The 12,991-nt window shown below is 49.9% G+C and overlaps 1 protein-coding gene across 6 annotated transcripts in view; it reads right to left on the bottom strand.

The window, feature by feature from the left end:
* SMARCA2 (SWI/SNF related, matrix associated, actin dependent regulator of chromatin, subfamily a, member 2) overlaps positions 1-12,991 on the bottom strand; it is a 604,189-nt gene that overhangs the window by 547,696 nt on the left and 43,502 nt on the right. For all 6 annotated transcript variants that reach the window (XM_033925235.1, XM_033925226.1, XM_033925254.1 and 3 more), the window contains exon 2: positions 9,294-9,560. In XM_033925235.1, the coding sequence (XP_033781126.1) occupies positions 9,294-9,518 (225 nt within the window). In that variant the 5' untranslated portion in view covers positions 9,519-9,560. The remainder of the gene's footprint in view (positions 1-9,293; positions 9,561-12,991) is intronic.

Raw genomic sequence — 12,991 nt, 5'->3', positions numbered from 1 at the left:
GGCCCTCAGTAACCAGAGGGCACTCGCTGAAAATCAGGGGAGGGAAGTTTCAAGGTGATGCTAGGAAGTATTTCTTCACCGAAAGGGTGGTCGATCATTGGAACGAGCTGCCTCAGCAGGTGATTGAGGCCAGCAGCGTGTTGGATTTCAAGAGGAAATGGGATATTCACGTGGGATCTATAGGGGAGTAGAAGTCAGGGAGTGGGTCATTGGTATGGGCAGACTCGATGGGCTGTGGCCCTTTTCTGCCGTCAATTTCTATGTTTCTATGTTTCTAGAAGGAAGGTGCTGAAAGGAACCTCCAGCAGGACTATGCATCATCGGAGCCAAATCAAGTCAGATTAATGTGTAATTGGCAAGCACTTGAACTGACACCATAGCTGACCATCCCAAGACAGGCAAAAACACCTGGAAAATAAAGGCATGTTATCTGAGCTAAAGGTAACTTCACTAATTATGCAGTGATCCACCACACAAATGTACAAAGCCAGATAGGAGTATCTGCCCATAGCGAGCTTTTCATTTTTTTTAAATTGAGAATCAATAAGCCAAAATGCTTAGTCTCGGTAAGGAACACAGATCAAGGAGTGCAGGAAGGAGAGTTGAAAGGCTAAAAAGAAAGGAGTCAATTTGGACATGGCTTTCTGAGGCAGTACCAGAACGATGGCTACCAAAAAAAGGAATGAGCACTCCAGAAAACCATAAGAGTACAGGGAAATACTTTTAAAACCAATAGGAGGAAATATTTTTTCACTTAAGAGAATATTTAAGCTTTGGAATGCATTGCCAGAAGTTGTGGTAAGAGCGGTTAACATAGCTTGTTTTAAGAAAAGTTTGGACAATTTCCTGGAGGAAAAGTCCATAGTCTGTTATTGAGACAGATGGGGGAAGCTACTGCTTGCCCTGGATCGACAGCATGGAATGTTGCTACGCTTTGGATTTTTGCCAGGTACTAGTGGTCTGGATTGGCCAACGTAAACATGGGCTGATGGGCTAGATGAACTTTTGGACAGTAAGAGGGACTGACAGTAATATTTACCATCTGAGAGGAAGAGACTCACTGAAAATAATTTGACTCACACAAAAAAGATATAAATATTATTAACCTATAGACTCATCAGAATTCCTCATTAACCACTGAATAGTGAAGGAATGAGAGGGAGGGACCCCCACCAAATGTCATCCAGCTCAGTCTAGGTTTTTAGAAAGTAAAGCAGCTTGGGGTGATTGTGTCTGAGGATCTAAAGGCATCTAAACAATGTGAAAAGACAGTGGCTGTAGCCAGAAGAATGCTAGACTGTATAGAAAGAGGAGTAACCAGCAGAAGAAGGGAGGTATTGATGCCCCTGTATAGGTCATTGGTGAGGCCAAACTTGGAGTATTGTGTTCAGTTTTGGAGGCCGTATCTGGTGAAGAATATAAAAAGACTTGAAGCGGTCCAGAGAAAGGCGACGAAAATGGTAAGAGGTTTGAACTAAAAGAAGTATGAGAAGAGACTGGAAGACCTAATACACTGGAGGAGAGGAGAGACAGGGTAGATACGATACAGACGTTTAAATACTTGAAAGGCATTAATATAGAACCAAATCTTTTCCAGAGAAGAAAAAATGATAAAACTAGAGGGCATAATTTGAGGTTACAGGGAGGAAGACTTTGAAGCAATGTTAGGAAATTATTCTTCATGGAGAGGGTGGTAGAAGCCTGGAATGCCCTCCCAAGGGAAGTGGTGGAAAGGAAAACGGTGATAGAATTCAAAAAAGCATGGGATAAACAGAGGATCTCTAATTTAAAAAACAAAGAATGTAAATTAAAGAACTAAGGTCGGTACTGGACAGATTTGCATGGTCTGTGTCCCATATAGCACAGTTACTTACCGTAACAGGTGTTATCCAGGGACAGCAGGCATATATTCTCACATGTGGGTGACGTCATCTACGGAGCCCCAGCGCGGAAGCTTTTCAAGCAAACTTGATTGAAGTTTCAAGTTTGCTATGCTGCACCACGCATGTGCATGCCTTCTTGCCCACTAGAGGGCACATCCCCACCTCGTGGTCCTCATTTCCATATCCAGCAAAGAAGCCTCCCCGGGGAGGAGGGCGGGTTGTGAGAATATATGCCTGCTGTCCCTGGATAACACCTGTTACGGTAAGTAACTGTGCTTTATCCCAGGACAAGCAGGCATGATATTCTCACATGTGGGTGACCTCCAAGCCAACCAAAAAAGGGCAGGTGGGAGGATGGCAATTTAGGAAAACAGATTTCGCAAAACTGACTGGCCAAACCGGCCGTCACTCCTGGATAACGTATCCAGACAGTAGTGGGAGGTGAAAGTATGAACCGAAGACCAAGTGGCAGCCTTGCAGATGTCCTCCATCGGAGTAGACCGGAGGAAAGCAACAGAAGCTGCCATCGCTCGGACCTTATGTCCCGTAACCCGACCATGCAGCTCGAGACCAGCCTGAGCGTAGCAAAAAGAAATACAAGCAGCCAACCAGTTGGACAAGGTGCGCTTGGAAACAGGACGTCCCAATCGATTAGGATCAAAGGACAAAAATAATTGAGGAACCTTCCGATGAGACTTGGTGCATTGAAGATAAAAAGCCAATGCCCTCTTACAGTCAAGCGTGTGAAGCGCCGCCTCCCCAGGATGAGCGTGGGCCTTCGGAAAAAACACCGGAAGAACAATTGACTGATTGAGGTGGAAATCAGACACAACCTTAGGTAAAAATTTAGGATGGGTGCGAAGAACCACCTTGTCATGATGGAACACAGTAAAGGGCGGGTCCGCAACCAAAGCCTGCAGCTCACTAATCCGACGAGCAGACGTGAGCGCAAGTAAAAAGATCACCTTCCAAGTGAGAAACTTAAGAAGAGACTTGTCAATAGGCTCAAAAGGAGGTTTCATCAGCTGAGCCAAGACCACATTAAGATCCCAAACCACAGGAGGAGGTTTCAGAGGAGGATTAACATTCACTAAACCCCTCATGAAACGAACCACCAGAGGATGAAGAGAGAGAGAACGCCCCTCTAGATGCCAATGGAAAGCAGCAATAGCACTGAGATGCACCCGAATGGAAGTCGTCTTTAGCCCAGACTTGGACAAATGCAACAAATATTCCAGAACCGAGGACACCGGAACCGAACTCGGATCCAGATGGTGCGAGGAACACCAGGATGAAAATCTGGTCCACTTCTGGGAATAACAAAGCCGAGTCGAGACCTTGCGCGAGACTTCCAACACCTCCCTGACCGACTGAGAAACAGAAACCGAAGTCAGGGAGAAAGGAACCAAGCCGTCAGATGTAATGACTGAAGATTGGGATGCAACAGCGAACCCCGACTCTGAGACAGCAGAGAGGGAAAAACAGGCAGAAGCAGAGGCTCCCTGGCACTGAGTTGAAGGAGCAGGGAGAACCAGTGCTGATGAGGCCAACGGGGCGCAATGAGAATCATAGTGGCTCTGGATGACTTGAGATGAACCAACGTCCTCAAGATCAGAGGGAAAGGAGGAAACGTATAAAGGAACCTCCCTCCCCAGTCGAGAAGGAAGGCATCGGCCTCGAGACGGTCCTGGGAGTAAATCCGAGAACAATAGAGGGGCAGTTTGTGAGTCTCCGGGGAGGCAAACAGATCCACCTGAGGAGTCCCCCAGCGGTCGAAGACCTCTCGCAGAACTCGGGAGTCGAGCGACTACTCGTTCGGCTGGAGAAGACGACTGAGTTTGTCGGCCAGACAATTCTTCTCTCCCTGAATGTAAACCGCCCGCAGGAAGATGTTCTGGGAGACCACCCATTCCCAAAGGCGCAAGGCTTCCCGGCACAGGGACCAAGAGCCCGTCCCCCCTTGCTTGTTTACATAATACATTGCCACTTGGTTGTCCGTCTGTACCAGGACTACCTGATTGCGCAGCAGATGGCAGAACGTTCGAGCTTCCAGAAAAATGGCGCGAAGCTCCAACACATTGATGTGACAAAGACGGTCCTCCGCAGACCATAGACCTTGAGTCCGCAGACCGTCAAGGTGAGCCCCCCACGCGTACTCCAAAGAGTCCGTGGTCAGGACCTGGCGATGTGGAAGGACGAGAAAGAGCAAACCCCCGGAAAGATTGGAAGAGTTGGTCCACCAACGGAGCGAGCGTCTCAAGGAAGGAGTCACTGTAACAGGAAGGGAGAGCGGGTCTCGATCCTGACGCCACTGGGAGGCCAAGGTCCACTGAGGGAGTCTCAGGTGCAATCGGGCGAACGGTGTGACATGAACCGTCGATGCCATGTGGCCGAATAGAATCATCAGCCGGTGCTCTGAGACGGAGCGCTGCAGCGAAATCTGACGGCACAGTCGAAACAGAGCCTCCAGCCTCGAAGAGGGAAGGAACGCACGAAGGCGAACCGTGTCCAGCACGGCCCCGATAAACTGAAGGGATTGAGCAGGGCACAGCTGCGATTTGGGAAAATTCACTTTGAACCCGAGACATTGAAGGAAGATGATAGTCTGTCGGGTCGCTGGGATAACCCCCTCCCGGGACGATGCCTTGATCAGCCAATCGTCCAGGTAGGGGAAGACCTGCAGCCCCTGAGATCTCAGGGCAGCCGCGACTACCACCATACACTTCGTGAAGACTCGAGGAGACGACGCCAGCCCAAAGGGGAGGACACGATACTGAAGGTGCAACTCCCCCACCTGGAACCGTAAGAACTTGCGGAAGGCGGGATGCACCGGAACATGAGTATACGCTTCCTTCAAGTCTAGGGAGCACATCCAGTCCCCCTCCTCCAACAGAGGGTAGAGAACCGGAAGCGACAACATACGGAACTTCTCCCGGACCAGGAACTTGTTGAGCTTCCGGAGGTCCAAAATGGGGCGTAAGTCCCCGGTCTTCTTTGGGACCAAAAAGTAACGGAGTAGAACCCCCGCCCCCGTTGGTTTGGGGGGACCGGCTCCACCGCCCGAAGGCTCAACAAGGCCCTGGCTTCCGAGAGTAGAAGAGGAAGCTGGGTTCGGTTGCAAAGAGATGCCCCCGGCGGTTGTTCCGGCGGCGTGGCCGAGAAGTTTAGCGAGTAACCCTCGGAGACGAGACGGAGCACCCAAGCATCTGACGTGATCGTAGTCCAGGCCGAATGGAAGGCCCGCAGCCGGCCCCCGATGGGCAGGGGGTCCAGAGAGAGTGCGGAGGGGGCCCGCCCCCATCCGCTCATCACGTCAAAAAGACGGCGCCGGCTTAGACGCCCCTTGCGTCTGAGGTTTCGGCTGGGCCCCTCTGCCCTGCTGCGGTGGGCACCTGGGCGGAGGCCTCGAGAATGCTGGTGTAGACTTTTGAGGGTATCGCCGCGGTGGAGGTCTAAATGGCTTCTGCGGCGTTACCCGTGGTTTAGGACGGACCAAGGAGGCGATGGAGCGCTCGTGTTCGGACAGGCGTTTGGTCGCCACCTCCAAGGACTCATCGAACAATTCCGATCCGACACATGGCAGATTGTCTAGGCGCTCCTGCAAGTTCAGGTCCATATCAACCGTTCGGAGCCATGCGAGACGGCGCATCGCTACTGCAAAGGCGGAGACTCTGGAGGCCAACTCAAATGCGTCGTAAACCGCATGAAAAAGGTATAGGCGCAGCTGTGACAAGTTGGCCATAAATTTACCAAAATCCCCCTTATGGGAATCCGGCATGACCCCATGATAACGGGGTAATGCCTTCACCATCTGCCTCAGATAAGATGAAAAAGTGAAAGCATAATTAAGGACCCTGGCCGCCATCATGGAATTGGAATAGAGGCGGCGACCAAACTTGTCCAGAGTCCGCCCTTCCCGCCCGGGAGGGACCGCAGCGGAGACCCTAGAAGGCTGGGACTTCAACGCCGACTCCACCAGCAACAACTGGTGAGACAGTTGCGCTTTCTCGAAGCCCTTACATGGGATGGTACGGTACTTCGACTCCATTTTAGATGGAACCGCTGTGACTGTAAGAGGAGAGTCCAAGTTCCTCAGGAAGGTCTAATGGAGGACTTTATTAAGAGGCAGACGAGGGGTCTCCCTCGGGGGAGAAGGTAAATCCTGCTCCTCCAAAAACTCCTTGGTGTATTGTGAACCAGACACCAGATCCAGGTCCAAGGCCCTCCCCATATCAAGTACAAATCTGGAAAAGGAGGAGGGTTTGGACGGTGGGGAGGGAGATCGAGAGGCCCGCGTCTCCAAAAAGGAAGGGGAAGCCTCACGGAAATAACGAGGTTCCCTACCAGACCCCGAGCCCTAAGAGGCTGCCCCGAGCGATCTCGACGGGGTCGGGGACCGCCTATGCCCCGAGGAACCCATGTGTGAAGTCCCCGGGGTGCGAGGCACCGAGGCCTGCCCCTTCGGCGAGGAGTCTCTCGACAACCTTCCCTCGGAGGAACGGAACAACCTCGGATTATCGAGGCGGAGCTCCGAGACACGTAGCGTCTCAGCCCCGGTCGGCGAGAAGCGACCGCGCCTCCGAGGAGACCCGCGAGAACGCTTGGGCTTCCTCAGCCGGCGCTTCGCCCGAGGCCGACCCGAGGGCGAGGAGCCCCGGGAGGACCTCGACGAGGAAGAAGTGGAAGAGATCCTCCGAACTCTCCGCAACTTGTCCCGAGGCCGCACACTCCGTTCCGGCTGGTCGACCGAGTTCGAGGGCAAGGTCGGGGGTCGAGGCCGGAGCCACCCCGGGGGTCGAGGCCGGAGCCACCCCGGGGGCCGAAGTCGAGGGCACCGTGACCGAGGCTGCCGAAGCCGGCTGCAGATGCGCTAAGGCGCCGGACAGCTCCGAGGCAATGAGGGCACGAAGCAAGTCCTGAAAAACCGGCACCGCCATCATGGCTGGTGGATCCGGGGCCGGCGGGTGCTCCCTCGAGGGCGACCTCGGTCTCGAGTATTCCCGCGGGGCATCCGACTTCGACGCTCGGGGCGGGGCAGAGGACGACCCACCCGCCCCCGTCGAGGATCCTGAGGATGGCTTCTTCGAAGTTGGAGCTGAGGAAGGAAGAGAGGACTTACCCACCGTCGACTTCGAAGTCGAGGACATCGGCTTCGAGGAAGCAGGATGTCTCGTCGAGGCCGAGGTCAAGGCCGAGGCCGACGTCGAGGCCTGCTCCGCGGGGTTGACAGCAAAGAGCTCCGCCATTCTGGCACGACGGCGGCGAAGAGCTCTTGGCTGAAAAGTCGAGCACCTGGGACAGGAATCGGTGAGGTGCTCGGGACCCAGGCAAAGTAAGCACCACCGGTGGGGATCGGTGAGAGAAAGTAGCCGATCGCACCGGGTGCACTTTTTAAAGCCCGTCAAAGGACGGGACATGAAATCGAAAAACGGCCGGGAACGGAACAAGGTCCCGCGGCCGCGGCTACCGGGAGCCCCCGGAGCCGAACGAAAAATCTTTTTTTTTTTTCGACGATTAACAAACACACGAACGAATAAAAAAATAAAGCAAGCACAGCGACCGAGAAAAACGACTCAGACGCGGTGTCAGAAGGCAAAAAAGAGAGAGCACAATTTCCACAGGGCTTCTGGCTCCGCGGAAAAAACTGAACTGAGGACCACGAGGTGGGGATGCGCCCTCTAGTGTGCAAGAAGGCATGCACATGTGTGGTGCAGCATAGCAAACTTGAAACTTCAATCAAGTTTGCTTGAAAAGCTGTCCGCGCTGGGGCTCCGTAGATGACGTCACCCACATGTGAGAATATCATGCCTGCTTGTCCTGGGATAAATGGTGATTCGGTGTAGGATGGGCTAGGGAGGGCATCAATGGAAACTTCATTAACTTGGAACATGAGGATGTTATTGGCCAGATTTTACGGTAGTTATCCTGCAAACAACGGGATGGTTGGATAGGCTGAAGTGAGCTTGGATGCCAACTTCAGCATTTGGAATCTAGGACAATACCAGACTTTACAGTCTATGGCCCAGAAATATCAAAGAAGAGACAAGTTAATATAATCATGTATTTTTTAATGGGTATAACTTATGGGCAGACTGGATGGACCGTTCAGGTCTTTATCTGCAGTTATGTACTATGTTACTAAGTAAAGTCTTACAAAAAGAAGCCCCCTACTCAACTGACACCCAGCGTGAACTGGGTCAGAAGCTGACTGAAAAATACCACAGAGGAGCAGCACAGTTCATCAGCCATCCACAAAGAAAATATTGAACACTAGTGTTTAAGCCCATTACATTAACGGGTGCTAGAATATATGTGTAAACTTTTAGCACAATGGGGCGCTGAGGCCTTTCTTTCTTTCTTTGCTTCCTGCTCCCCCTGTCCAGCAGTAGCCCTTTTCCCTTCCTTTTACCTCCCCCCTGTCCAGTAGCATCCCTTCCCTGCTCTCCCTGTCCAGCATAAGCCTTTCTCCCTTCCTTTTACATCCCCCCTGTCCAGCAGCACCCCTTCCCTGCTCCCCTTGTCCAGCAGTAGCCTTTCTCCCTTCCTTTTACCTCCCACCTGTCCAGTAGTACCCTTCTCCCTTCCCTGCTCCCCCTGTCCAGCATCCGCTAGCCCGGGCAGCCTCGGGGCTTTTGCTAGGCCGGCCCGCCTCGCATTATCCAAGTGGGCCGGCCTAGCAAAGGCCCTGCGGCTGCTTGATGAGACCACGGCTGCTGCCGCGGATGGTCCGGGGGTGAGAAGAAGAGGCGTCCCAGCAGTGTAGGCAGAAGGCAGGAAGTCAGCCAGCGTCAGACATCGGGGCAGAAGGCAGGAAATCAGCTGAGGCAGGCACGGGTGATCGGCGGCAGGCGAATTATTGTACTGCGCATGCGCAGCACGGAAGCACGACACACGGAGGAGACATGGAGATTAAAGTGTGCATGCACACTAAGGGTTTTATTATGATAGATTCCAAGCTGCACAATGGGGCAAATCACAAGAACTACTGTTTCTCTGTCTCCATCTGTTAATCGATGGACATAACTCTTTTGCCAGGACTGGTATGGTCTGGTATGGACAATGAATACTCTACAAGAACTTTTTCCTATCTCTCAACAATTTTAGTCGACATCATCTAAGAATTCTAAAAATTACAAACCCCTGCTCAAAACTATATATACAGTGCAAAATTTCTAATTTTATTTTAGGTACTGAAAATGCAGTATTTCATGCTTGCTTAAGATCAGTGATCTCATTTTTTTAACTCTTCAAAGTTCTTAAACATTCCTACTTTGGATATTGTCAGGGTAAAAGACGCTTTATTCAAGATTCTCTAACAACTTACAGCAAACATAATGAAGCCTAATACTGTTGGACATTTATTACATTTTATGATAAGCTATAATACTATTTTGTTACAAAACGGATTACCTTATGCATTTGATGCATGCCTTCCTGTGGATAATCTGAATGAGCCAAAGTTGCCATTGGATGTGTGACACTAGGTGGGCCAGGACTTGGCCCCATCATGCTGTGTACTGAACCTGGTGAAGGTCCTGGTCCAGGGCTAGGTCCTAGAATAGGTCCAGGAGAAGGGCCTGGCCCTGGGGAAGGCCCAGGGTGCGGCATTGCACCAGGGTCTGTTGGTGTTGACATCTGCTGATTCCTCTTGCAACAATCAAAAAGAACAGCTCAGATCTGAAGAAAAAAAAAAAGCAGTAAATATAAGGGCTGCTGATCCTATATTCACATAAGAAATTGTATTTAATGAAAGTAAATATTTCTTTGACAAGATTCACACAAGTGAATTTCCTGTATCAAAGATGTTTAATAACTTGAGAAAGGTATCTGTACTTTCTTAAAAAAAATTACTAGCCAGACAAGAATGCGATAATTTTGAAACAGCATCTGTTCATACAAACAAATACAAAAAAAGATGTTAAATTCAAATCTGCAAAATATAGATTAAGTACAGTAAATTGCTTTAATCAGTATTTTTTTTTTTTTAATATAAAGAAGTAGCTTAAAGCAACAGTACTTCTAAATTGCTCCTAAAGCCTAGGCAGGGAATCATCAAAATAGTAATAGCATAGAATTGTCAAGATAAAAAATAAATTCACATGCTCCAATTTTAGGGAATAAAAAAAAAAGTAGCTCCTGCAGATATACTATAAATGGAAGCACATAATTATTGTCTTCAAGGTTTTTTTTCTTTTGCACTAAGGCCATTTTTACTGCAGTAGTAAAATGCTGGATTTTCCATTTTTTTTAATTGATGTGTTAATATAGAGTCCTGCCACTGCAAGAAGCCTGAAACCAAACGCTCCCAATGCGGTATAGATATACTCTGCCCCGATGTCAATGCCAGGGTTCACATTGTCCTTTAAGTGCATTTTTTTATGGCACCATAAGTCGTGCACATCTTATCGAAATTCGTATATGAATTACTGTATGCTCTCAAATGAAAGTCACTTCATTTGAGAGCGTACAACTCATACACAAATTGCGATAAGATACGCGTGACTTATGGGGCCGCCATAAAACAATGCACTTAAAGAACAATTTGAACAATTTCTGTCTTATCCTCAAATGCTTTACTGCACCGGAGTAAAATAATATCTCTATAGCTAGTAATATCAGCCAACATTTCCAGCAATTTCCTCAACTAAGATTCAGACTCCTGAAGCAGACTTTTTTGGCCGAAACACGATCTTGTCAAGTCACTATACATAATAAAGGAATTGAGCACTCCAGGTTAACTTTGCTGTTGTTTCTGCTTTGTAACCTTATGGTTCAGCATACCAACCCTACTGCACTAGAAATGAGGTATTCTGTTAGCATGAATTTTTAATGTAGCATTCTGTAATAATTTAGCAAGTTCAGTTTTCTCTATAGATATATTGATGTTTTAGGTCCCATTGTAATATTTAGGGCACTTTATTTTCATAACTAGCATCCTTGTTTTAGAAGTTAGTGCTGGGTTTATGCTTAATTTCAGAAATTGTGTGATAGTTGTATTATCTTTTGAAATTATTACATATTAATCACAATTAATTGCTACCATGCAACATGATTAATTGCAATTAAAATTTTTAATCTTCCTGCAGCCCTAATTAAAACGTACATTAATTATACAAAACTAAAAAACACTAGATAAAACCAAGAACAAGAAAGCAAAATAAATTGCTGCTACTTTACAGAACTCCAATGCCCGTGTCACCTATACTTCATCCACAAAACCAGTTTAAACTTTGGGGGGGGGGTTTAAACTCCCTTTTCAAGGGAGTTAAAAAAAAACCAACAACTCAATCTTTAGTACTATTACCATATTTTCACGTAGATAACGCGCACCCGTGTAAAACGCGCACACGGGTATAGCGCGCGAAAAACACAAATTTATGTACAGAAATTTTTATATACCGCGCACACCCGTATACCGCGCATGCTGCCCGACTCTCCTTTCGCCCGCCCCGACTCTCCTCTGGCCACCCCGACTCTCCTTTCGCCCGCCCCGACTCTCCTCTCCCCCTTGAAGTCGTGTCCCCACCCTGAAAGCCTGATGCCCCCCCGACGTCCGATTCACCCCCACCCTGAAGGACCGCTTGCACGCACTCCCACCCGCACCCCCACCCTGAAGGACCGCTCGCACCCCCACAGCCTCCTGATCCCCCCATCATGTAGAAGCTCCTACCGGTGTCCTGCTGCTTCCTCTTGGCGGTCCCGACTCCCCAACACGATCGGGGCAAGAGGGAGCTCAAGCCCTCTTGCCCCAGCCAACCGCGGCACCCCCGACACGATCGGGGCAAGAGGGAGCTCAAGCCCTTTTGCCCCAGCCAACCGCGGCACCCCCAACACGATCGGGGCAAGAGGGAGCTCAAGCCCTCTTGCCCCCCCCCCACTCCCCGACACGATCGGGGCAAAAGGGAGCCCAAGCCCTCTTGCCCCGCAGACTCTCCAACTCCCCGACAATATTGGGCCAGGAGGGAGCCCAAGTCCTCCTGGCCCTGGCGACCCCCCCCCCCCCCCCCGCTAGTTGTTCGGGCCAGGAGGGAGTCCACGGCGACCCCCTTACCCCCACCCCGCACTACATTACGGGCAGGAGGGATCCCAGGCCCTCCTGCCCTCGACGCAAATCCCCCTCCCCCCAACGACCGCCCCCCCAAGAACCTCCGACCGCCCCCCCCAGCCGACCCGCAAACCCCTGGCCGACCCCCACGACACCCCCACTCTCCTTCCCCGTACCTTTGTGTAGTTGGCCGGACAGACGGGAGCCAAACCCGCCTGTCCGGCAGGCAGCCAACGACGGAATGAGGCCGGATTGGCCCATCCGTCCCAAAGCTCCGCCTACTGGTGGGGCCTAAGGCGCCTGGGCCAATCAGAATAGTTGAGTGAGGAAAAGATAAGCTCCTTCTGCCTATCATTACTTAGTAAAGATCATGTTCAGATTCTGTTGATCTGATGCTCTCAACCCAGTCCTCATGGACCACCAACCAATCTTGTGTAAAGGATATCTACCATGAATACACATGAGATATGTTTTCTCTACCTCCATTGTATGCAAATATGTTTATGAGCCAATTCTATAGATGGGCATCACAGGGCACTGAGAAATAATTCTATAATGACATCTGGGTACCCAAATTATTTTATAGAATACTAGCATAAAGTTGGCATTTATGTGTCTACATTTAGGGGTGTCCAGTACTCACTTGTGCCATGTTAATATCAGGTGTAAATGTGGCTCATTAATACATAACTTGCATTATCTGTAAGTTACTGTGAGAGAGTGAATGTATTGTGGCAGGTGTCCCTAAGAATGGAAGAAAGGAAAATTTTGGGTCATAGGGAGGGAGTGAGGTACAGATGAGAGGGAGAAATATTGTGGTGGAAAGGGATCAGTGGGACAGATTGAAATGGATGCAAGAGGGAGGAATGTTGGACATAGTGGTGAAGGGAATGGAGGGAGAGATGTGGCATGGTGCTGGAGAGGGGTGATAGGAGAAATTTTGTGCATGGGTCTGGTGGGCAGGCACGAAAGATGAGAAAGGGATAAATGCTGGACCATGGTAGGAGGAACCAATGGACAGCAACAGAAGATGGGAAAGCGGAAAAAAGAAACTGGGACCAAC

This window comes from Geotrypetes seraphini, chromosome 1, assembly GCF_902459505.1.
Source record: "Geotrypetes seraphini chromosome 1, aGeoSer1.1, whole genome shotgun sequence".
NCBI classification, from domain to species: Eukaryota; Metazoa; Chordata; class Amphibia; order Gymnophiona; family Dermophiidae; genus Geotrypetes; species Geotrypetes seraphini.
The sequence above is the reverse complement of the archived record's forward strand: the minus strand, read 5'-3'. Positions and strand labels throughout refer to the sequence as shown.